Source organism: Nipponia nippon, unplaced genomic scaffold (assembly GCF_047370975.1).
Source record: "Nipponia nippon isolate SJK-2023a ecotype South Korea unplaced genomic scaffold, ASM4737097v1 scaffold_6, whole genome shotgun sequence".
Lineage (NCBI taxonomy): Eukaryota > Metazoa > Chordata > Aves > Pelecaniformes > Threskiornithidae > Nipponia > Nipponia nippon.
In genome coordinates, this window is record NW_028262380.1 from 26,410,424 (window position 1) to 26,432,034 (window position 21,611).

Consider the following 21,611-nt stretch of genomic DNA (forward strand, 5'->3'; position numbering starts at 1 on the left):
CCAATCGGAGCGCCCCTCGCCCGCCCTCGCCCCCCTCTTGCCCAATCACGAAGCGAGCCGCGTGGCTCTGCGCCCCGCCCCGCCCAGGGCGGAGTCTGTGCCTGAGGGAGGAAGCGGGGGCGGTGGGGTCACCCCCTCCTGCCCGCCCGTCCCGCCGCCTCCGCTGGGTCGCCCGCGGGCCTGGCCGGAGGTCGCCCGGAAGATGGGACTTCGCTGCCTGGAGCTAAACGGCCCGTTATCGCCTTCATTGTGCTGCAGCCGGGGGCTAAGGGTCCTGCCGGTGGTGACAGAGGGTGTGCCCGCGGGTGCGCCTCCGCTGTGTGACTTAACCTCCTTGGCCCTGGCCTCAAACCTGCGGCACTTCATTACTAAAATGAGACAACCTGCACAGGCGGAGGTACAAAAGCGGTATAGGACCGGCTGAAAGCCAGGAGTAACGGTCAGAGCCCGAGGGAGAGGGAGCTCCCGGGACGGCGGTTGCCGAGGTCCCTGCGCAGCTTTGGTCCAAGGGAGAGCAGCGGCAGCTGGTGCCCGGTGCGGCCAGGAGCCCTCGGGCCACCGGGCTGCCCTCTGCCCACAGCAACTGGGCTCTGTGAGGGCACCCCAAAGGAGAGGAGGGCGCACAGGAAAATACTAAGCCAAAACCTCGAGTTGTCAGCTTTATTTTGTCTTGGGATTCAGCAGGGATAGCTGCTATGGTAGGGCGGCTATCTTATTAAACTGTGCACAAAACATCTACATGCCTTATCTGTAATTAACAGTGAAGGATGAATTACTGATCAGTAGTTCAGAACGGAGTCAGCTGCCCTGGGCTATTTCTGTAGGAAACTTTCTGGAAACCCCACCTTGGAGAGCCCTGGAGAACAACGGGTAGGTAACACGAGTACTTTTCTCTCTTTTTCACCCTATCAGTAAACCAATTCCGATTTCAGGCTTCGGCAGAAGGCGGTGTGAGAAACACCCGTCAGCGCCACGCCCGTCACAGCTGGCGGGCCAGGCCCGGCTCCTCGCCCGCTTCTCGCCGCGCCGCCCCGCGCTGCCGTCCGCTTCACACCCGCCGCCGCTCCCCGCCGCCGCTCCCCGCCGCCGCCGCGCTGGGAGGGGCCCGAGGGCGGGAGGGCGGGAGGTCGGGCAGCCAATAGCAGCGCTCCGGCCGGCCGGGGCTGCTCCCAGTACCCAATCGGAGGAGGGCGTTGCGAGCGGCTCCGCGGCTATAAAAGGGCCGTGGCGGGCGGCTGGTAGAGCCTTCGTGCTGCGAGAGGGCGGGTGGCAGTGGTGTCCGTCCTCCTGCCATGGCCTGCCGTGCTAGCGCTCCGGCTGGGCCTGTCGCCGCACCCTTTTGGGAGATGCTGGCGCTGCTGGCCCAGGAGCCAGGCATGGAGTGGCTGGAGCTGGGCCTTGCTGGGCAAGCAGACGCCTTCTCGCATCGCAGCCGAGGAGCAGCGTGTAGGACTGAGGCCGTGGCGCACCCCGGCGGCTCCCGGCAGCGCGGGGAGCGCGGCGCGGCGGTGGCTGGTAAGTGCGGGCCGTCCTCTGTGGTGGGGCTGCCAGCACGTCTGGCCGGGGACCGGCCTCTGGCTCTGGGTGGGGGGCGAGCGGATCGCCGGCGGCCGTGGCTCCCACTGGGCAGCGTTTTCTTGGCTTTACTCGAGTTCTTGTGCTAAGCTGGAGCTTTTAGAGGGAGGCCTCGAGGGAGTTCCCCTTCCTGGGCTGGGAAATATGTTGCCTTTTGGCGGGAGTGTGCTCTGTGCCCTTTGCAGTTGTAACTTCTGTTACTTCATGTAACTCATACCAGGAAGGCTTGGCTTTAAGATTTTTTTTTTTGCTTATCTTCTCTGTTACTACTCCAGAAACTTGTAAATTCCCAGGGTGTTAGAAGATCTAGTGCCTGACAATGGGTCTGGTATGTTGCTTGTAGTTTCCCATTTGAAAAATATCTTGGCTTTTTAACAGCTCTGGGTGTAGCTGTGTGTGAATTACCTTTAATCAGATAAACTAGCGGGGCATTGTCTAGGGGTGTGTTGCACTGAGGAACATTATCTTCATTCCTGCTTATATGGCATGCTTGTGCCTGTTGTCAGCATGTGCTAATGTGGATCCTCTCTTGTAGGAGGGGAGTGTAGTTGTCCTCGGAAACATTCCTTGGGACCTTGGCCTCTGAAGACTTTGTTGTTGCTGGAGTCCTCAGGGGATAGTAGGCTTTGGCAAGCCTACCTCGAAGGACTAAAGAAATTCCTTGTCTTTAGGAAAAGCATGGGAATGCCTGCAGCCTGGCCAATTCCAGAGGAGCAAGTTAGAGGGTTTTTGGCTGTGGAATCTTTTTATTCATCCTCAAAGACACTGATGTGTGTGGCGGCACTGTCTTATTTATCAAAATTGACTGGTAACCCTGATCCTCTGGAAGATCCTATAACCCATTGCATGGTGATAGGGTTGAAACGTCGAGCGGGCATCCTGAGGGATAAGTACTTGCCTATAACAATTGAGGTGTTGCGGTCTCTGTTAGGAGCCCTGGAATCTGTATGCATAACTCATTATGAATGCTTACTGTTTCGTGCCTTATTTACCGTAGCTTTTTTTGGGGCCCTTCGAATAGGAGAGATGGTGGCGAAGCACCGTGATGTCCAGCAGCCTGAGCTGCTGTACCTGAGTGACCTCCAGCTGATGGAGAGGAGAGTGGTGTTTTGCCTGCATAACTCTCCTGGGGGTCAGGAGAGACACGTCATCAGCCTCGGGCTGTCTGGAGAGCCATGGGTGTGCCCTGTTCTGGCCCTCCGGAACTATGTGACAGTTCGTTCACAGCTGGAAGGGCCACTCTTTATGCACTTGGATAATAGAACTGTGACAAAGAGGGAGTTCCTGACTGTTCTCCGGTGGGCCCTGCGGCTGCTGGGGCTGTGCCCGGAGCAGTATGGTGTGCATTCCTTCTGGCTGGGGACTGCTGTCACAGCTGCACGCTGCGGCTATCCTGGGGAAGACATCACTCGCTTGGCAAGATGGCCCTGTATGCCCCTAGACAGATCATAGTCATAAAGACCAACGGGAAAATAGAAGCTAATTAATTACCTTCTTTCTGTAGAGTTGGCTTTTGACTGTATAGTTTCTAGTCTTTGGCAGTAATTTAGTATTAATACCTGTAATGAATTTTTTACCTCACAGTGGGGTGATCTCTGAAGTTCACTCACAGTTGCTGCTTGTGCTGTCTGTAGTGTTGAGGGTGGGGGAGTGTCAGACCTGCTGTGCATGGACTCTGTCTTGACAGAGCAAGTCTGCAGACAGTTTTATCTTGTATAGTGTGAGCTAATAAATGTTTCCTTTTCAAAAACAGTCTCTGCCTACTAGTAATAGTGTTGCTCTTTACCCAGAAGAAATTATAGTCTTGGCTTTGAGACCAATGAATGACAGGACTCTGAAGTTTTGAAGGAAAACTCTTGAGACTTTAAGGTAATCATTGTAAAACAGGAGGTAGTTAAATTGTAGTATCTTTTGCCGTAGCTGTACACTTTTGTCATGGTTTAACCCCAGTCAGCATCTAAGCACTGCATAGCCGCTTGCTCACTCCCCACACCCTGCTGGGGTGGGGGAGAGAATCAGAAGAGTAAAAGTGAGAAAACTCATGGGTTGAGATAAGAACAGTTTAATAATTGAAATAAAATAAAGTAAAATAGTAGTAATAATAATAATATACAGAGTAAGTAATGCACGATGCAATTGCTCACCACCTGCTGACTGATGGTTGAGTCCCTAAGCAGTGGTCTTCCCCCTCTGCCCCCTGTCCAACTTCCCCCAGCTTATATACTGAGCATGGCATCATACGGAACAGCCCTTTGGCCAGCCTGGGTCAGCTGTCCTGGCTGTGCTCCCTCCCAGCTTCTTGTGTGCCTGGCAGAGCATGGGAAGCTGAAAAGTCCTTGACTCATGTAAGCAGTACTTAGCAACGACTAAAACATCAGTGTGCTATCAACATTATTCTCATGCTAAATCCAAAACACAGCACTATACCAGCTACTAGGAAGGAAATTAACTCTATCCCAGCTGAAACCAGGACAACTTTTCAACACTAACATATGTCACTAAGGTCAAAAGGAAAATATAAGCTACATTATTAGCCCAATAACAGACACTGAAGGATGAGCTTTTTAAAACATTGATATTCATAAGATGTTCAAAGTGATATCATGTACTGTTTAAATGGGGGACAGCAGCTTTTCTATTCATCAAAATATGCCTCTGAAAATATTTCATTTAATCCTCTAGACCCAATTCCCTCTGAGCATAATTAGCCTAATCAGTATTTTAAATAACAAAAATAGCACAGGTTCACTTAACAGTTAATGATTTCCTTAGGCTGTGATACTTGCTGTCCTTAATTCAACCTGCTCTTTTTTTGCCTCAATTTTGAGTTACTTTTTAAAATTGAGGAGTTTTCAACCATAATCATAAAGTACAATGGCTCGAGTACTTCTGATTTTGTAATTATAGCATTCGTAGTCCTTTGATAGCATGTGGTGGAATATATTTTCACCATATGGCTGGACTGGGAAGGGGGTTGGTGAGTCAGACAGTCCCCTGGCCGAGAACTGTGGTGAGCAAGCCTTTTGATCACCCTTATTACTATGACTGCTCCAAACCTGGACAGTGATTATTGCTAAACAGGATAGTTTTGTGTCTTGCTCTGCCCTGTGCCCTTTTCTAACAAAACTATGTGTTGCAGAAGTGTGGGAGCTAGCTGAAATTTAATGCTGGCTTGATCTCCATGTGGGTAATTAGCCATGATTTCTGAGACTTTTGATTAGTAGAAATTAACACTATGTAGGGCAGCACCAATCCGCTACTTTCTATTACAAGAGCGGCATTGTGTTCACTGTGGGAATTAACTACGGCGCAGCAAGACTTCTGTGGTTATGACCATATATGAGATCTTTGTTTTAACTGCAGTTCAGCTAAAAGCTGTCTTTTTCATTGTGTGGCTTCGTTCACTAGAAATGCTTGTTTGCATAGTAATTTCTGTTTCTGTGCATGAAATTTAAGTGTAAATAGAGCTAAGGTGATGCATATGTAGCATCTGCCCAGGAACTTATCCCAAGGCGCCCACCAGCTGCTGCTGGTTAGGCTGAGCAGACACTTGGAACATACCTGCAAAAGGAACTGCTTTGTGCTCTGTGGAAGCTTTGACGGATTTTCGCTGTCCCCTGCGTATGTGATGTGTCTGCTTGCTGGCTTGTGCTGTACCCAGGCACGCCAGCTTCTAGTACTGCTTTGCTGTGAAGGGTCTATGTGTTGGCTATGTGTGGCATGGTTTTGGTGGTGGATGTTGGGGGAACTGCAGGGGGGCCTCTGTAAAAAGAGGTAAGGGGCTGCCCAGTTCATATTTTTGTTTCCCAGTACCCAAATATTTTAATTGGCAATAAATTAATTTTTCCCAAGTTGAGTCTGTTTTACCTGTGACAGTAATTAAGTGATCTCCCCATCTTTAGCCCTCTATAGAAGTAGATCAATATAGCTGCACCAGCATTACAGACCTGGGAGGTATCAAAATGAATGCAGTACAAAACCAGCTCAGTGGATGTGCCTGACCATTTAACTCCCTGCTGGGACTCTCCCATTTAATTGATTTCAGCAATAAATTGTGCTTCCCAAATGGGGAGACGGGAAAGCCTTGCCAATATTTTTAGAGCATAACTGGATGTTCTAGTAAGACAGGAATGGCTGTATTAATGCTAGCACCTTTAATATATGTGCTGTTTTTAAAGCTTAGAGGTAAGTCTGTCTGCTGGGGGACCTGGTATTTGGCAAATAAATGCCATGATGATTGCTCTACAATACTGGGAAAATGGATGCCTGTCTTATCTGTAATTTCTATGTCTGTGTGATACATGAAGCAGAAGAGAGAATTACCTTTGTTCTTATTTCTACCTACATTATGTAGCTGTAGCAAGAGATTTTGGTCTTGCATCCCCCTAAGTAGAAGTAAAATCTAGGAAGTAGCTGGAGAGATGACAAAGAATCAACTATAATTATCAACTTTACTGAGTTCTGGTCCCAGCATTGAGAATAAGAGAAATTTGTTTTTAAGGAACAGCCAACGCAGAGGTAATTAGCTTTTTAAAAAGCCCTGTTTTGATAGGCTGGCATATTTTCAGATAACAGGGTTATAAATGCAGTGCTTGATCTATAATTACTTGTTGGAGCTATAGGTCTCCTTTTACATGGCAAATAAAACTGAGACAGTTGGTAAGTAAATGAGACATGTTTTCTCCTGAATGTTAGGAGTTTCACATCTCATCAGCTCAGAATCCTAAAATGGTTATCTCTGTAACAAATTAATATTTGCAAGGTTTTTCTATTTAGCTGTTTTAAAGATCCTGAATAGAAGCAGAAGGGAATATAAGAAGGGTATTTACTTTTAAGAAGCAAAGTGGGGAATTATTTCAACTCAGAATTCTTTCTTATAATGTTAATTAATGATTTCACACATTTTTTTCATGTTAAAGGTGAAAGGCTAAGCATACTGACCCCAGAAAGAGCTAAATTACTCTTGTACTACTGATCACTGTCTGCTGTGGGAATTCACTGTATTAGGTAGAGATACCGGTGAATCATTATTCATGTGGAAGCTTGAACTCTTAAAATTTCTACAATTTATAATTGTTGAATTTAAGTAATTAGACTCTTTTCAAGAATTAAGGGGAAGTGATTAGTTGTATTTCTAATAAAAAAACCAAACAACAAAACAAACAAAAACCCCAAACCCAACAAACTTTCTTTGTATACCTGGTTGGTGTGCATTTGATTCTATTCTGATTGTGATGCTCATAGCAAATACATATTTCTTAGAATGACAGAAATAATGTTACCCATTAATTGCTACAGGACTAATTAATCAAGTATAAAATGTATTTCCTTACACAGCTAAAATTTTCATTGTTGAAATTGTACCTCAGAGCTCATGTTCCTGAAATGCATGAAATTTGCAAGAAATGGCTTCTTTCCATATCTACTTAGAATGAAGTAGGTAACTAAATGAGGTATTTGTCAGGTTTCACATCAGGATCCATGAGTACTTCTTGCTTGTAGAATGAAAGCATCCCCTGTTAGTCTGACTACGCAGCATTCAGTGTCCTTTGATAGCAAGGACGCAAGTCCAGAAAGCTAAGGATAAATAGGCAAATGCCTTTAAACTCTTAGGGTTTTCTTTTCAGTGGTTATATAGAGAATTATTTGTGCTGAGGAGACTTCTTGAGACAATCTGCAAATGCAAGCAATTGCATCTCCCATACTTTTGTTTCTTATTTGCAACCAGCACCTGGATGGGAAGCAGCTAGCAAAAGAAGACCTTAAAGATGGAGGGGTTCCATTGATTTGTTACTTGAAACATCCTCAAAATGCCTTCTGGGTACCTAGAAGTCTCTTTTGTCACCTTGACTTCTTCCTTCTACTTGCTTTAAGATAGTATGTCCATCAGTTGTGATGTTAACTTGTATGCTGAAGAGATTTGATCATTCTACTCCATAGCAAGGAGGACACTGACACTCTGCAGCAGCTCTAATAGCAGCACGCCGGGCACAGCATGCCAGCGCTCTGCTCTGGCTTTCTGTTGAAGATGTTTCATTTCATATTCTTAAGTCATACCTCCTCAGGAGGTTTGTAATTGCTAATGTTGCAAACTTGGAAGCTGTATAGGCATTAAAAGTACATCTGTTTAAGATATCTAAAGGAAAAGCAACATTTTTCAATCAAGATAGGTGAAGAAGGCTCTGTTTTATAGATGCAAGTTTGGCTAGAAGCATTAGTATAGTGCTGAATGCACCAATTGCTACTGGCTTATTGAATCATCTCTCTCAATGAGATGTCATAATAATGTCTTGCAGTCTCATTCTCTGGGGCTGGCTGTGTATTCACTGCAACATGTTGCTTAACCATACCAGCATCTTACTTGCTACTTATATTGCTTTGATATACTGGCAGAAGGGAAAGAGTTAGAGAACAACATGTACCGCAAATCCCATGCTTTTTTCCTTATGTATAGCTTCCCACCAAGAACAAATCAATTATGCATCAGAGTCCAGACCTGACCATACCTCAGTCATTAATACCATTAGATGAGGAGCAGCTCTCTGAAAGGGCAATGTAATATGCTGCTTTTGCTAGAGCCCAGGAATAAAGCCAATATGGAGTATGTTGCTAAAATTTTTCCAAGTTCTAGCAATGTTCTTATACTAGCTCTTTTATACTAGTTTGAGGAACTGGCTTTTGCACTTTTATGTGCATTTCCCAAAAGCCATAACCACAGGAAGATTGTAGGATAGTCTGTCTTCTCATAGCTCTGCTACAGCTATAAGCTGTGCGCTAATCCCTCTTGCCTTTTCCCCAACGTCTTGGTTCTGTTTCAGAATAAAACACCCTTCCTTAAACTAAAGGTGGCTGAGCAATTGGCAAAGATACTTCACAGCCCCCTGCCAGTTGTTGGCAGGCAAGCAGCAAATGTTTTCCAAAGCACACAAACCAGCCTGGTATAATATGTGGTTATAGTAGCATTTTAATGTTGGAGCACAATTTTTTTGGCCTTAACAGCTTTTATACCTCATATCACCTTCCACAGAACTTGAAAAATAGCAGTTATTAAGCCTCTAAGATTCAGATCAGTGTTGTAGGCTAACACTTTTAGATGGCAAATCCTTTGTCTTTATGGGCAAAATAAGTTTTTTTCAGGCCAGTTAACCAAAGAAAAGGATGTTCCTTGGTAGTGACTCCCCATATTAACACTTGAACTTTTTTCCCTTGGAAGCACTAGGCCTTCATTTCAATGCGTTTGTTGTGGATTGAAAAGAAGGAACCAATATCTGGGCATTGGACAAATGCTTAGAATTTTGCAGATGAAAACCAACGGTATGAACACAGCCTCCCTCAACTGATCTGCAGCCACTGTGCTCAGAGACGCTTAAGACAAAGGGTGCTGTCTTCAGCTATGTCCCCAAGATCTAAATGATTCTGTCATGCCAGAACAAGCATAGTTGCAGAGTTTTAATAAAACTGCAGGTTTACTACCATATTTTTCTCCAGAGGAAATTTTTTTGCTCGGTCCATAGCATAATGTAGCTGTGTTCATGCTAGGACATTCTAAAGAATGTCAGTACCCACAGACCATAAGATGTTTCAGTAGCTAAACCCACGATTTATCAGAAGTTCTTTTCCCTCAAAGAGATGAGTAGCTGCTGCTTGCCTTATCCTACAGGGAGGTTTGTTTGCATAAATGCATTGTGATAATTTAGAGTTGTGTCCTCCCCCATGTAGTTGCTCTGGTATTTTTGAAGTAGGCAGCCCTGCAATATTTGTAAGCTTGGAAACGAGTTTATTTGGTTTAGAAAAAACTTTCCATTGGAGTGGTTTGCCAAGGTGGGTATTTTGCACTCTGAGTAGAGCAGTATTTTTGTTTTCTTCCTCTAAATTCTGGGAGCACGGAGAAATCACCTGCATAGATTGATGTGTGTGATTAGATGGAGCAGAAACAATTAGATAATGCCAAATTTTGCTTAGTGTCTTTTTCAAAGTAAAATTGTATACAACACTGCTGAAGTAGCATGTATGAATACTGTTTTAGCAGTCATCTTGCAGTTGGAATTCTGTGAATTCCTTGAAAACACAGTTAAAGTTTAGGTCGATACATTATGGTCTGCAATTTTTTTGCTTATCTTCGTCATCTTTTGGCATCCTGCCTTTTCAGCCAGCTGCACTGTGTTAGTGCACAGCATTAGTCTTAGCTCTTTGTAGGGAACTCTTAAACTCTGAGGAACTCCGATAAGAACACAAAGTTTAGAGGTACCGTATTCTGTGTTGCAAGGTGGATGTGAGCTTATCAGGAAAGCAGATGTTTTCAGGGGATGCGAGATCCTTTATGCAGATACCCTGTGAACATTGAGTTTTAAAGGGTTGTTCCCACCCTACTTTGAATTTTGGAGAGAGTGAGACTTTAGTTTTGAGTTAGTATCTAAACTGTTGCCCTTCAGTCTTGCTTCTTTAGATATCGGCTTAATCTCAGTTTTTTGTGATGCGCACGCAAGCTGAAGGAATTGCTTTCTGGGGAACCTAGAGTGGTCTTCAGCCCGCAGTAGTAGCAGGGGGACTTCCCTCTACTTCCAAAAGCTGAGGTAGTGTGCTGTCTTCCATGGCTCAAGAGTGATCACGAAGAGGCAGGTGCTTGAGTCCGTCTGCACCCTTGTAACAGGGTAGAAATACATCTCTAATGCAGTTTGTTTTGGAGCATCAGGCTGCCTGTTAGAGCAAACCTGTGATCTGGAACAGTGTCTAGGCCCAGAGTTTGTTGTCTTTGTGTAGAGCACAGGTCCTGTGAACAGCCATTCAAAGGCATGGTACAAGGCTGGAAATGATCCCAGTGAGAAAGAGCTGTATATAAAATAGCTTTCTGATAGCTATAATTATAAAATAGCTTTGTTCTTAACCCTGCCAGGTACTGAATTCTTCTCAAGGATGGACACAATAGCAGTCAGCTTGCAAGCATCCTGGTGAAAAAGGATGAACATTCTGTGTTTCACATCACATTAAATAGTAAAAGGCTTCTAGGGGCAAAAGGTTTCTCTGCTTCAGGTGCTGGGAGGTGGTCAGCAGAGCTACTTGTGTAAGTGGACCCAAATGAAATTTTATATTCAGAAAAGCTCACAACTGTAACACATAAATTAGGATTTCCCATCTCTGGAAAATGTGGCTAATGTTCTACATTATCTCATGACCTGACATTGTGAATGCTTCCTAATGTATTTTCTATCTTCCATGTGTACAACAGGGTGGAAGAAAACATGAATGAGTGTGCTGGTTTCAGGTGGCAGGGGATTTTTAGAGAGAACGAAGGAGGAGGCAGTAGGTGGGTGAGAAAAAAAATGAGGTGGAGAGAAACACACTGCATCTAAATGAAGTGCTGTGTTCTCCTTCTCCAGAGCAGGCACAGCGAGGCTATTCTGCTGGCAAGAGGAGCTGTCGTTACCCGTGCTGTTAAGACTTCAGTTAGTCTAAGGAGAGAAGTCTGACTCTGAAGAGTTAGTGTGCTGCTTGACCCCGTCACAAGATAATATTCTGTAGCAAATGCTGTGAAGAATGTGAACGCAACAGCTTCTGGGGAGAAAAATTGGCAGGAAGGCAAGTAGAAGCAGACTGTGAGACACTTCTTACAAACTGTGCTTAGAAACCAATCTGTTCTTCTTTATTGTTCTCTGATGAAGGGATGGATTATAAATGGTACAGACGGCCTTGAGGCCTGTGATAGTACAGTATCTGTAGCTTTTCCAGTTGGAGGCTTAAAAACTCTTAATGCTTTTTATGCAAAAAAGGGTAAGAATCCATTAAAAAAAAAAATCTGAAAATGTACATGTCAAAACCTCAGCCTCTGGAGCAAATTATTATTTTAGGCAGGAGAGGAAAGATTTGTTTAATTAAAATAACAAAATTCTAAATAAATGTTTTTACACTTCTTTCCTGCTTTGCTTATAGTTTGGCTAAGATAAATATCTAAAGTTGGAGGTTTTAATATGAAAGAGATCCCTCCCATGTCATCTCCACTTCAGTCTGTCCTTAAGGTGCATGCAAGGTCAAACTTCCCTTACATGGCAGTGCACTGAATTCAGATTTTTTATGTTGCCTCGATAACAGCATGTGTGTTTGTCTAGAACCATAAAAAGTTACATGTGTCATGAGTGTCGTACAAGCTCAGTGCACCAATGAATGGTACGCTCTTGTCCCACTCAATGTAAGCACGCAGCGTTCTGCTCCGTTAATAGCCCATACGCATTCACACAAAGTCAAATGTTTGAAAAAAATATGTGGAAGGAGGGGTGGATATTGTGCCATGGGTCTTAACTGCTTTCTGCATCAGCAGAAGCGGCCTGTGCTCTAAATATGGTTTCGTATCGTACAGTTGTTGACAATGATATATATTTGCTCTCCCTGAAACCCTCTCGTGACTGGTCTCGTGTAAGGTAGGCAGACCCGAGAGCCAGATTCAGCCACTAAGCGGTTTTGTTCCTTCTGCTTATCTTTTTTCTTTAAAAGAACATCTTGTCTCAGCTTGTCTTATATCAAATGTAAGGCAAATAGTCAGCAAAATTAATCGAAGTAGATTAAAATGCGATGTGATTTTTGTGTGATAAACAAAAATGGTCTTGCATATCAGGGTAGGTCAGTAGGCTGGCTAACAGGGCCATCTGCTGGCAGATGTAGTCTAAGCAGGGAACTCCGACTTTCGGTCGGAACGAGTCTAGTTGTGGGAGAGGGTAATGGCTTGATTCTAACTTCCAAACACCCGTGACTCTTCTTAAATTATCTTTGTAAGCTGCTTCGTACTTTATATTAATTCCTGACTTCGTAGCAGAACTTACTATAAAAATAGAGAACTGCTTAACTATAAATTTAAACTCCATTCAAATGTTAAATGGGATGTTTGATCTGGGAGTAGTATTGCTGTAGATTACACCACAATTTAAAACTGTTCTGAGGGAGCACGGGTTTGTAGATGAATCTCTCAGATCAATGAACAATCATTAATGTTAATACTTGCTCTTCACACGAAATGTCTATGTTAGGGACATTTTGATTAAAATTACAGATCAGATTTCTTGTGAACAAAAGTAAAGCAGCCAAATGGTCTGGCATACTAAGATTGTTAAAATTCTTGTATCTTTAATATTGAAAAGGCTTTTGGATGTATTTTAGTTTTATTTTTACAAGCACTGTGTAATCAATGCAGCATCTCAAACGTAACAAGCGTGTTCTTCTGTATGTGTGCTCATGTTTGCCTGCCTGTTTGTCCAATATGTGGCAACTATTGGATATATTGGATGACTGGAAATATGATAGATCATAACTGAGAGGTTATGATCTATCCCTTTGCAAGTTTATAATGAATAACATATGGAATATATGTATATAAGAATAAATTGAGTAAACAACACATAAGCATGCTTCTTGTTTTTGTCTTTTGAGAACCTGCAGTTTCCCTTTGAGAAGATGTCATTACAATAAAGGTGCAGAGTTCTTTAATGTACATGATCTTATGCAAATTAAAGTACATCAGTCTGCACTACTTGGCAGGTATGTATTGCTGGTGTAACAGGTCACAAGATTCTCAAGCCTGTGGGGCAAAGCAAGCTTAGTCTTGGTTCCAGTAGTGTTTATAGTGGCACACTTAAAGCAGTACCCCGTCACTCTTGTAATTACAGTAAGAGAGGCAAAGCAGTAGCTACTTGCTGACATAACGGCAATGTACTGTAGACTAAAGGTATCCCCTGAGAATGCACTGATCTGACTGTATCCAAAAATCTTTCATCTTTTGTCTCTGATTTTTGTTGTCTCTAACAGCATACACCTTCTCCCCACAGAAAAAGCAGGTTATTACATACTGCCTATGGGCTGCTCTGACCTTTTTGACTTTAAACAATTTTCCACTTTTTTCCCCCTTTGACAATTCAGCAAATGAAGTGACAGAGATGGATTTCATTACAGGTGCTTTGACTGAAATTATTTATTGCTTACCTGTTAAACCTGGCCATAAATGTCATTGATTTATAGACCCCATGAAAGAACAAATACTAGCGAGTGAGTGCCAGGAGTGCTACTATATAGAAATTATATGTATGGAGGGATCAGCTTCCTTCTAGCCAAAAGACTAGACTAGAGTAAAGCAACAGTATTTTGTATTTTATATTTTGTGTGGATTGGAACTATTCTGGACCAATTCTTTTTGCCGGTAGTTCATTCTATATTTTCACCTTTCTATTTTAGTGACTGTTTTCGGTTACCTCTTCTAAAAGGATGGCAAAATGGACTGCAGTGTATCAGGAATGATGGATATGGAAACTGTGCAGTATTGTTTCATACACCTATTTCTTTCCTGTAAGTCTTTTGGCTAAACGCAAGATCTGTCCAGTAACTCTGTGATTCTTTGTAAAGTCTTGTCAAGTTCACCTGGGAAAAATTGCACTGTATTGGGAAACGCCATTTTATCTGCACAGTCCAGTTTTGCTCCTGATTTACTGTTCTGCGTACTGGTCTGAGCTGTCTACACCAGCGGAAGTTCTTGTTTGCACAGCGATATTGGGCTCCTGCAAATGTTGCCAGTATTGTCCAACTTTGGTGTAGCCGCATCTCTTCCATGCGGCACCACTTTGGTAAGTGAAAACACTCTTTTGTTAGCATGGGAGTAGGTAGGCTGTGGGTGTTTCTGCTCTGTGACATATTGGATGAGTGATGTACAGTGTGACTATATCAGTTAAAGTACTGAGGCAGGTCACTTTTTTGTGAGGGTCCACAGGTTCCACAGAACTGGCTCTGACCAAGCTATTCCTGAACATAGGGGCAGTAAAACATGGCCCACCAAAGAAATGTGAAAGGATTCTTCATAAATTGGTCAAAATCTTACATTTGTAGTAAACAATGTAATGGAATATAGGTTTTTCTACTGCTATCCCTTCCGTTTGTCTTTTCCCTCAGCATTAGCTTCAGAGCAGGCAGCTCTCAGGTTACGGAGAGAGGGAGGGCTCGTCAGAGCCCTAGGCAGTGGCAGGGACAAAGACCATCGATCGCTCCAGGACTCTGACAGCTGCTGAGGGAGGACTGAGTGGCTTCTAGCAGCTCACCAGTGCCTCAGCATCTTTATGTTGCTGTGCAACTTGATTTTTTTTTTTTTTTATTTGTTAGTTTTGGGTGGTGATAAACGTTTTCGTGCCCTTGAGTGAACAGTTTTATTTAAGGTCCAGAAATGAAGAGAAATAGCCTGTCCTCATTTTCAGTCTCTCTCTGGTTGCTGTTTACAGCAGTGATGCTTCAAGGTGAGAATACTGCTTGATAGCTAAGTGTTGCATCGAGGTTTATTTTACCCAGATAGGAGCTGGTGTCCTGATGTGTCTTACACAGTTGAGCTCCGGATGTCTTTCATCTGTTTTGTTTTACTTTGTCTCACTGATGCATAGACAAAATGAATGATTGTGTACAGCCAGAACTTAAATGCTCTTTGTGAAGCTTTGATTTGTTAGGATTTCTTTTTAATCGGGAGGGTTTGCTTTGAACTCTTACTAGTCCAGGAAGTCACTGTGAGTCACCAGAGTGATGTACTCCAAAGCACTTGCTTCCTACATAGTGCCAGCTGGCATTTGTGCAAGTCTTGAGTGTTACTGTCCTTGCCCTTTGCTTGCAGGAGTGTGTGAACCTATCTAAAGGTAATACAGAGACTGCCTACAGAAACTGTGATGCACAAACCAGTGTGGAACAGCAAAAGTGTCTGTTTCAAACCTGAAGTTTCAGTGAATTATCCTTAGTGACTGACTCTGGATAGCAAGAAGCATCTCCAAATGCATGGTTTGGAAAAGGTGTTAGTGCAAGGATGTGTTCATCCATCATTCAGTTGCCAATTTGTGAAGAAAAAGCAGCTCAGACTTTTTCCAGGTGGTAGTTAAAAAAGAGTGAATTCTGAAAGTAGCATGAATTTATCAGTGCTGCATTTAGGGAGATATCACAAGTCATTAGCCTGGGAGCAGGTTTGACTTCAGACTTTGCTTCTAATTTTAGCTTGGCAGATGTATGACTGTAAGTCAATAATCGCTATGCCTATGAAAGACATCTGTAAAATATAGGTAATGATATTTACCTTCAAAAAAGGCAAGAATCTCTGGATGCAGAGGGTTTTTTTTCAGTGGGTGTGAGAAGCTAGAGTTAGGAATTCATTCACTGCGGATGAATGCTGTCCTTATTTGAATAGCTTTATCAGGTATACTTCTGTTTCTGCACTAAATGATACTCTACAGTATATGAGTGATAAATATAGTTATAGCAGATGCTACTTGAAGCTGTAGAAAGAGGATACCTTCTGACACTGCTCAGTGCTTAATCTGATGTACTGAACAAATCTATGTTGTCTAGCTGTAGAATCAGCCAAAGGAAAATATGCTCACATGCTGTTTAATGAACTGTTTGAAGACTACTCAAATGCTTTAAGACCAGTGGAAGACACAGATAAAGTACTGAATGTCACCCTTCAGATCACATTGTCCCAAATTAAGGACATGGTGAGTAAGAGTACAGTTCTGTTTTTCTAAAGATGTGCAGAAATGTACTAGCTGTAAACCTTTTGCTTGGAGTAGGAAAAGCAGCTTGCATTTTGTTGTGACAACTTCAGTAATGCTTCCTCACGAGGGTCATGTTCTCCAGCTCTTTGTAGATTCTTATCTGATTGCAACACTAGGAATTCCATTATAAGTCTGCAAATTTACAGCTGCTGAATTGTTAAGACTTCTTTTGTAGTTAGGTGTTGGTATCACACCCTCCAGGCAACTTTTGCTGAGTTTTAAGTAGAAAGAGCAAATGCTTTTTCTAAGACGCAGTTAATTTCTACTTAAACTCCCTATTTTAGCCTTCAGTAACTTTTGAACAAATTTGGTTCAGCCAGATCTACTTTTAAGGCAAAAGAAAATGTGTCTGGAAGGAGACCGGAAAATCACTTTTGTGATTTCTGAATTACAACTTCAAGGCCTCACCAAGCTTTCAGAGAATTTGTTAGACTGTATCCGTTAGCTGTTTGGTATTCTGAAGCTTGCAAAAGGAAATTCTTAAGATGCTGGGAGCCTTAGACAACTATGATTAAAGCTAGGGAGGATGCAAGGGGAAGAAGGTTTGGACGAGAGAAAGTCCAAATAAGTTAAGCTTCTTGTACAGTGTATGGGTGTATGTACCTGTCTGAGAAGTACTTGTGGCCTGTAGCATTCTGGCCTGTTTTGCACACTACTTTAAAGCTATACAACAAATGCTGTCTGCATCTAAGGTGTCATTTTGTCACCTTCAGCAGCTAGAAATATTTCTACATTTTTATGCAGGATGAAAGAAACCAAATTTTGTCAGCCTACTTATGGATTCGACAAAGCTGGCATGATGCATACCTCAAATGGGACAAAGATAAATATGATGGGTTGGATTCTATCAGGATTCCAAGCAATTTGGTTTGGAGACCAGATATTGTCCTATATAACAAGTGAGTGTGGCTGGAGAAAATTAGCTTGAATATTTGTGTGAGGGAGGGAGGGGGTTGAAGGAGGAATTGACCCACAGAGTCTGAACTTTCATCACTTCACCTTACCTTAGCAAGGGGTTTGTTTGTTGTCTTAACATTTGTTGTTGATCATCTAAATATTTTGCAATAAAGCCATAGACAGGATTTGGCAATTGATTATGCTACACAGCAAAGCTGTTCTGAATATCTCTGCACTGGGAACTGAATACCCTGGCAGCCTGAAGTGCTTTCTGCTGAGGCTGCTGAAGAGCTCTGGAGGATTGTGTGTCCACAAAAAGGTGGTACGTGAAGGCTGCACTCCGTGTCTGCTCTCTCAGGCCGGTAGTGACCAGCAGATTATTTTCATCTTTGAATGGATTCTTGCCCTACTGTATCCTGTTTGAGGTCAAGTTTGGAGAAGCTGTGGCCAACAAATACCACGTAATTTAGCAGCACTGATGTTTGGACACTGGTACCTGTAAATAATAGTTAATAAGTTCCTAATAAAATTCAGTATAAATAAATATGATTTCAGAAGCATGCTTCTAATGGTGTGAAGTGAGGGTCTTCTTCCTCCCCCCCCCCCCCCCCCCCCCTTCCCTGGCCCACACATTAAGTTGTTGCCTGTTGATCTTGAGTGTCACTTTTCTGTCTTTTAGGGCTGATGATGACTTTTCAGAACCAGTGAATACTAATGTTGTGTTGAGATATGATGGAAAAATCACTTGGGATGCACCTGCTATCACAAAGAGCTCATGTGTAGTGGATGTATCTTATTTTCCTTTTGACAGCCAGCAGTGCAACCTTACATTTGGGTCCTGGACCTATAATGGTAATCAGGTAGACATCATTAATTCTCTTGATAGTGGTGACCTCTCTGACTTTGTAGAAGATGTGGAATGGGAGATTCATGGTATGCCGGCGGTTAAGAACGTCATCACTTACGGCTGCTGCTCTGAGCCTTATCCAGATGTGACCTTCACACTGATTTTGAAAAGGAAGTCTTCATTCTACATATTTAATCTGTTGCTGCCTTGCGTTTTGATCTCTTTCCTGGCCCCACTGGGATTCTATCTCCCTGCAGACTCTGGGGAAAAAGTGTCTCTCGGTGTTACGGTTCTTCTTGCTCTGACTGTGTTCCAGCTGATGGTTGCAGAGATCATGCCTCCCTCTGAAAATGTACCTTTGATAGGTGAGCTTCACACACTTTGTCTTTAAACATGGCTTATTAATAGCAGGACTTTTTGTCAGGGAGACCATATGCAATCTGTGGCTTCTGGGACTATAAAGGTGTTGCATCTTTAAAACGTAGTGAAATACTTAAAATGTGTGTGGAATTTGTACGGGTATGCTGAAGCTCTTCAAAGTTATTTTGTGTTTATTTTAAATTATATATTAGCTAGCTAATATGTATTTATTAAATGTAATTAGAAATTTAGAATTATTTTATCACATATTGTAGTAAAGCTAGTAATGGAAAACAATTTTAGAACCAGCGTACAAAGTGTAAGCAAGAGGCGTACACACGAGGTCAGACTGTTTCAAGATATGTTTGTCAGATCCAGATGGTTGGATGGCCTGGCTGGGATTCTCAGGGTTGACTTAATATCCGACAACTGATACATTGAATTGTAATGCCTGGGAATCCATTATGCTGAATTTTAATCTACATCTGAGAGCTCAGAAGAAGGGTGGTGTTCAGCACTGTCCCATCTACCTTCTGGCAGGAGGCTGCCTGGCTGCCCTGGTAGGACTTCTGGAGGACTAGGAACACAGTTGCCTCCACACTGGCTTTCAGCTTCATTAAGATAATTCAGATCTCATTATTTTTATTCATTATTACTGTTTATATGAAAAACTGCATGGCTTAACTGAGACAAAACACTGGTCAATGAATAAGAAAGTTGAACGCATTTCCCACACCAGCAGCAACTATTCCTGTCTAGAATATGGGCTTACTGTGCTGCAGTACCTTCCCTACCCTCCTATCATGCTGTCTAAATTAAGGAGCCAGGACCTAACCTCAGTCTGCTTTCTCTATTCTCTCACACTCCCTTGCCATACTTTCCAACCCCTTTGAAAACTGGGATCACATCACGCTTGCCTGTGGCGCATCCTGTGTCATTGATGCCAGCCCTTGCTTTTCCTGCAGAGGCTGCACAGCAGCAGAGCGGGACTGGGAGCTGCCTCTTTGTATCAACACAAGCCACAGCAAGTTAGCTGGTCAGCTGTGTACTTCAGTTGTGAAAAGCAGTGGGTGAGGGACACAACTTGCATTTCCTGTATTTGCTGTCTACTCCTGGCCAGAATGAGCTTTGTCCTTGTTTGGACTACCTATGCTCAGATTTGTACAGTCTGAAGAAAATCCAGACAGCAAATCTCAACAAGCAACGGAGCCACCCTTCAGCTCTGTGCCTGGCCTCTTAGCTGCCAGTACACTAGTTGTGGACACCAGCAAGGTCTGGATATTCATTGGCCTGTGTGAATGTGAAGGCATCCATCTGCTGGTGTGGGGTGCATCAATAGCTCCAACAAAACGTTGTCACCACTTCTGTTAATACATCAGGAACTGGGATTTCTAATGTGCCATGTGAAGCCATCAACATTGGGATTTTACAGACACCAGGAAAAGAGCAAGGCTCCTGATAAACATTTTTAAGCTGTTTTCTGAATGGGTGTATTTCAAGAAATCAGAGGTTTTGGCTTGCAAATACTTACTGTGCTAATACAATAGTCACTCATCTGATAAAGGCATGCCACTAACGAGTATGAGGTTTTACTTTAATGGCTTTAATCTTTGTTTTTCAATGGTAAATTAATGTGATCTAAGTGTAGAGAATTGGGGTGATTAAAAACTGGTTTCACTTGCACTTACAGTTAGCACTATGTTGTCACGTTGTTATTTCTGCATTGAATTTTTTAATTATCTTTAATATGATTTTATTTTGTGTTCCAGGAAAGTATTACATAGCAACTATGACCATGATCACAGCTTCCACTGCATTGACAATCATTATAATGAATCTCCATCACTGTGGCTCAGAAGCAAAGCCAGTTCCACAATGGGCCAGGGTGGTTATTTTGGACTACATGTCAAAAATCTTTTTTGTTTATGATGTGGGTGAAAATTGCACAAGCCCGAAAAGAGAGAAGGAAGAATGTAAGTTAGAGGGAGATGGTGAGTGTCAGAGGAGGCACAAAGAGGTAAGGAGTCATCTTTCCAGTAGGAATGATGACTGTGATCTCAAGGAGAAGCTCAATGGAAATTTGAATAAAAGCAATGGAGTTCATGGTGAAAATGTTAGGGAGACTGTTAATTGCTGTTCCTGTTACAAAATGCTGATTAAAAATATTGAGTATATTGCTAATTGTGTTCGAGACCATAAAGCAAACCGGGCCAAAGGAATTGAGTGGAAAAAAGTTGCAAAAGTGATGGACAGGTTTTTCATGTGGATTTTCTTTATCATGGTGTTTTTTATGAGTGTGCTAATCATTGGGAAAGCAGCTTAATTGAAGATGAACACATTCCTTTTGTAAATCTGAATATACTGGGTTAGCTTGTTTCAGTGGAGCTCTGGGGCAGGGGTGCTTTTGAGATCTTTGTCTTGCATTCTGTAACAATAAACTAATTGATTCTGTAGGCTGTGACAGTGTGTTGAGACATTGCTCAGCTGAGAGCTTTGTTAGTGACTGTCCTTGCCTTTTAGTATGGGAGTGCAGCTCTGATGAGGTTGCTGGGTAAGCACTCTGTGCTCCATCTCGATGGGTGGTGGCCATGACTGCAGGCTGAATGGGGTGGAGCGTTGCACTGAGAGAGCAGACAGCCTAGCAGGGAGCACTGTATTCACAGGGCTGCATCTCTGCACCTTGTAACTTGACCAGCCCTTTCTCTGCCCCAGAAAAAAAAATGTGTATTTGCGGCATGGTGGCAGTTCCTGGAAATCATCCCTTCATGACATTGCCTTTTTTCTTTTTCTTTAAGCTTGTCTTCCTAACTTACCTTTTTGATATGGCTCTTTCCGATGACTGTTCCTATCATTTCATAGGCTCTACATGTCTATCTGCTGTGCCTTTCACTTCTAATACCATTGAGCTTACTGACTATGATGGTTACCTTGATGTTCCTCTTTATCATTTCCTGCTGCTGAATATTACCCTATTGTCACCACGGCTCCAGTAAGCCAGGTTCCCAGGACTTCTTCCTCACCAAGTCCGAGGGCCTCTCATCTGTTCTCTTTCTCTTGAGCCTAATAATAGGAAGGACTTTTCCTGTCCTTCCTAGATGTCTCATTCCCCTGGGCATTTGTGCAAGATGGGCCTTTAAATGCTATTTGAGACTGCTAAAATAGGAGGCTGTGCCTTTCGTCTCTGCTTATTTTATTGACCTTTGCTAGTGTTCACCCCATGTGTCCCTTGTCCACTCTTATATCCTCTTTAATACTTAAATTTTAAACTGTTTACAGGAATGCCGAGGCTGCTTTGTGCATTACTTAGTACAAAAGCGTGATCTTACAAGCTCATTAAAGTAGTGGCATAATTAACACTCCTTGCTCAACACCTTAGTACT

The 21,611-nt window shown here is 42.9% G+C and overlaps 2 protein-coding genes across 3 annotated transcripts; both read left to right on the top strand.

The window, feature by feature from the left end:
* Nucleotides 1-1,260: 1,260 nt before the first annotated feature.
* On the top strand, nucleotides 1,261-20,554 carry CHRNA9 (cholinergic receptor nicotinic alpha 9 subunit). 2 transcript variants are annotated; one of them, XM_087736789.1, is made up of 5 exons: nucleotides 1,261-1,515; nucleotides 15,922-16,067; nucleotides 16,872-17,026; nucleotides 17,704-18,236; nucleotides 20,001-20,554. In XM_087736789.1, exons 1-5 carry the CDS (start codon nucleotides 1,293-1,295, stop codon nucleotides 20,552-20,554), a joined length of 1,611 nt encoding a protein of 536 aa, XP_087592915.1. In that variant the 5' UTR covers nucleotides 1,261-1,292. The 2 variants fall into 2 exon arrangements, with proteins under 2 accessions (XP_087592915.1, XP_087592916.1); XM_087736790.1 differs by lacking the exon at nucleotides 1,261-1,515 and having other exon boundaries at nucleotides 15,939-16,067; nucleotides 20,001-20,226; nucleotides 20,323-20,554.
* Nucleotides 1,895-3,027, top strand: LOC148051388 (uncharacterized). The gene is made up of 2 exons (XM_087736408.1): nucleotides 1,895-1,898; nucleotides 2,111-3,027. Exons 1-2 carry the CDS (start codon nucleotides 1,895-1,897, stop codon nucleotides 3,025-3,027), a joined length of 921 nt encoding a protein of 306 aa, XP_087592534.1.
* Nucleotides 20,555-21,611: the final 1,057 nt, after the last annotated feature.

Coding starts and splice junctions, on each gene's coding strand:
- CHRNA9 (XM_087736789.1), top strand. CDS start 1,293: ATGGCCTGCCGTGCTAGCGCTCCGGCTGGGCCTGTCGCCGCACCCTTT. Junction 1,516..15,921: donor GCGCGGCGCGGCGGTGGCTG/GTAAGTGCGGGC, acceptor TATGTTGTCTAG/CTGTAGAATCAGCCAAAGGA. Junction 17,027..17,703: donor GATATTGTCCTATATAACAA/GTGAGTGTGGCT, acceptor TCTGTCTTTTAG/GGCTGATGATGACTTTTCAG.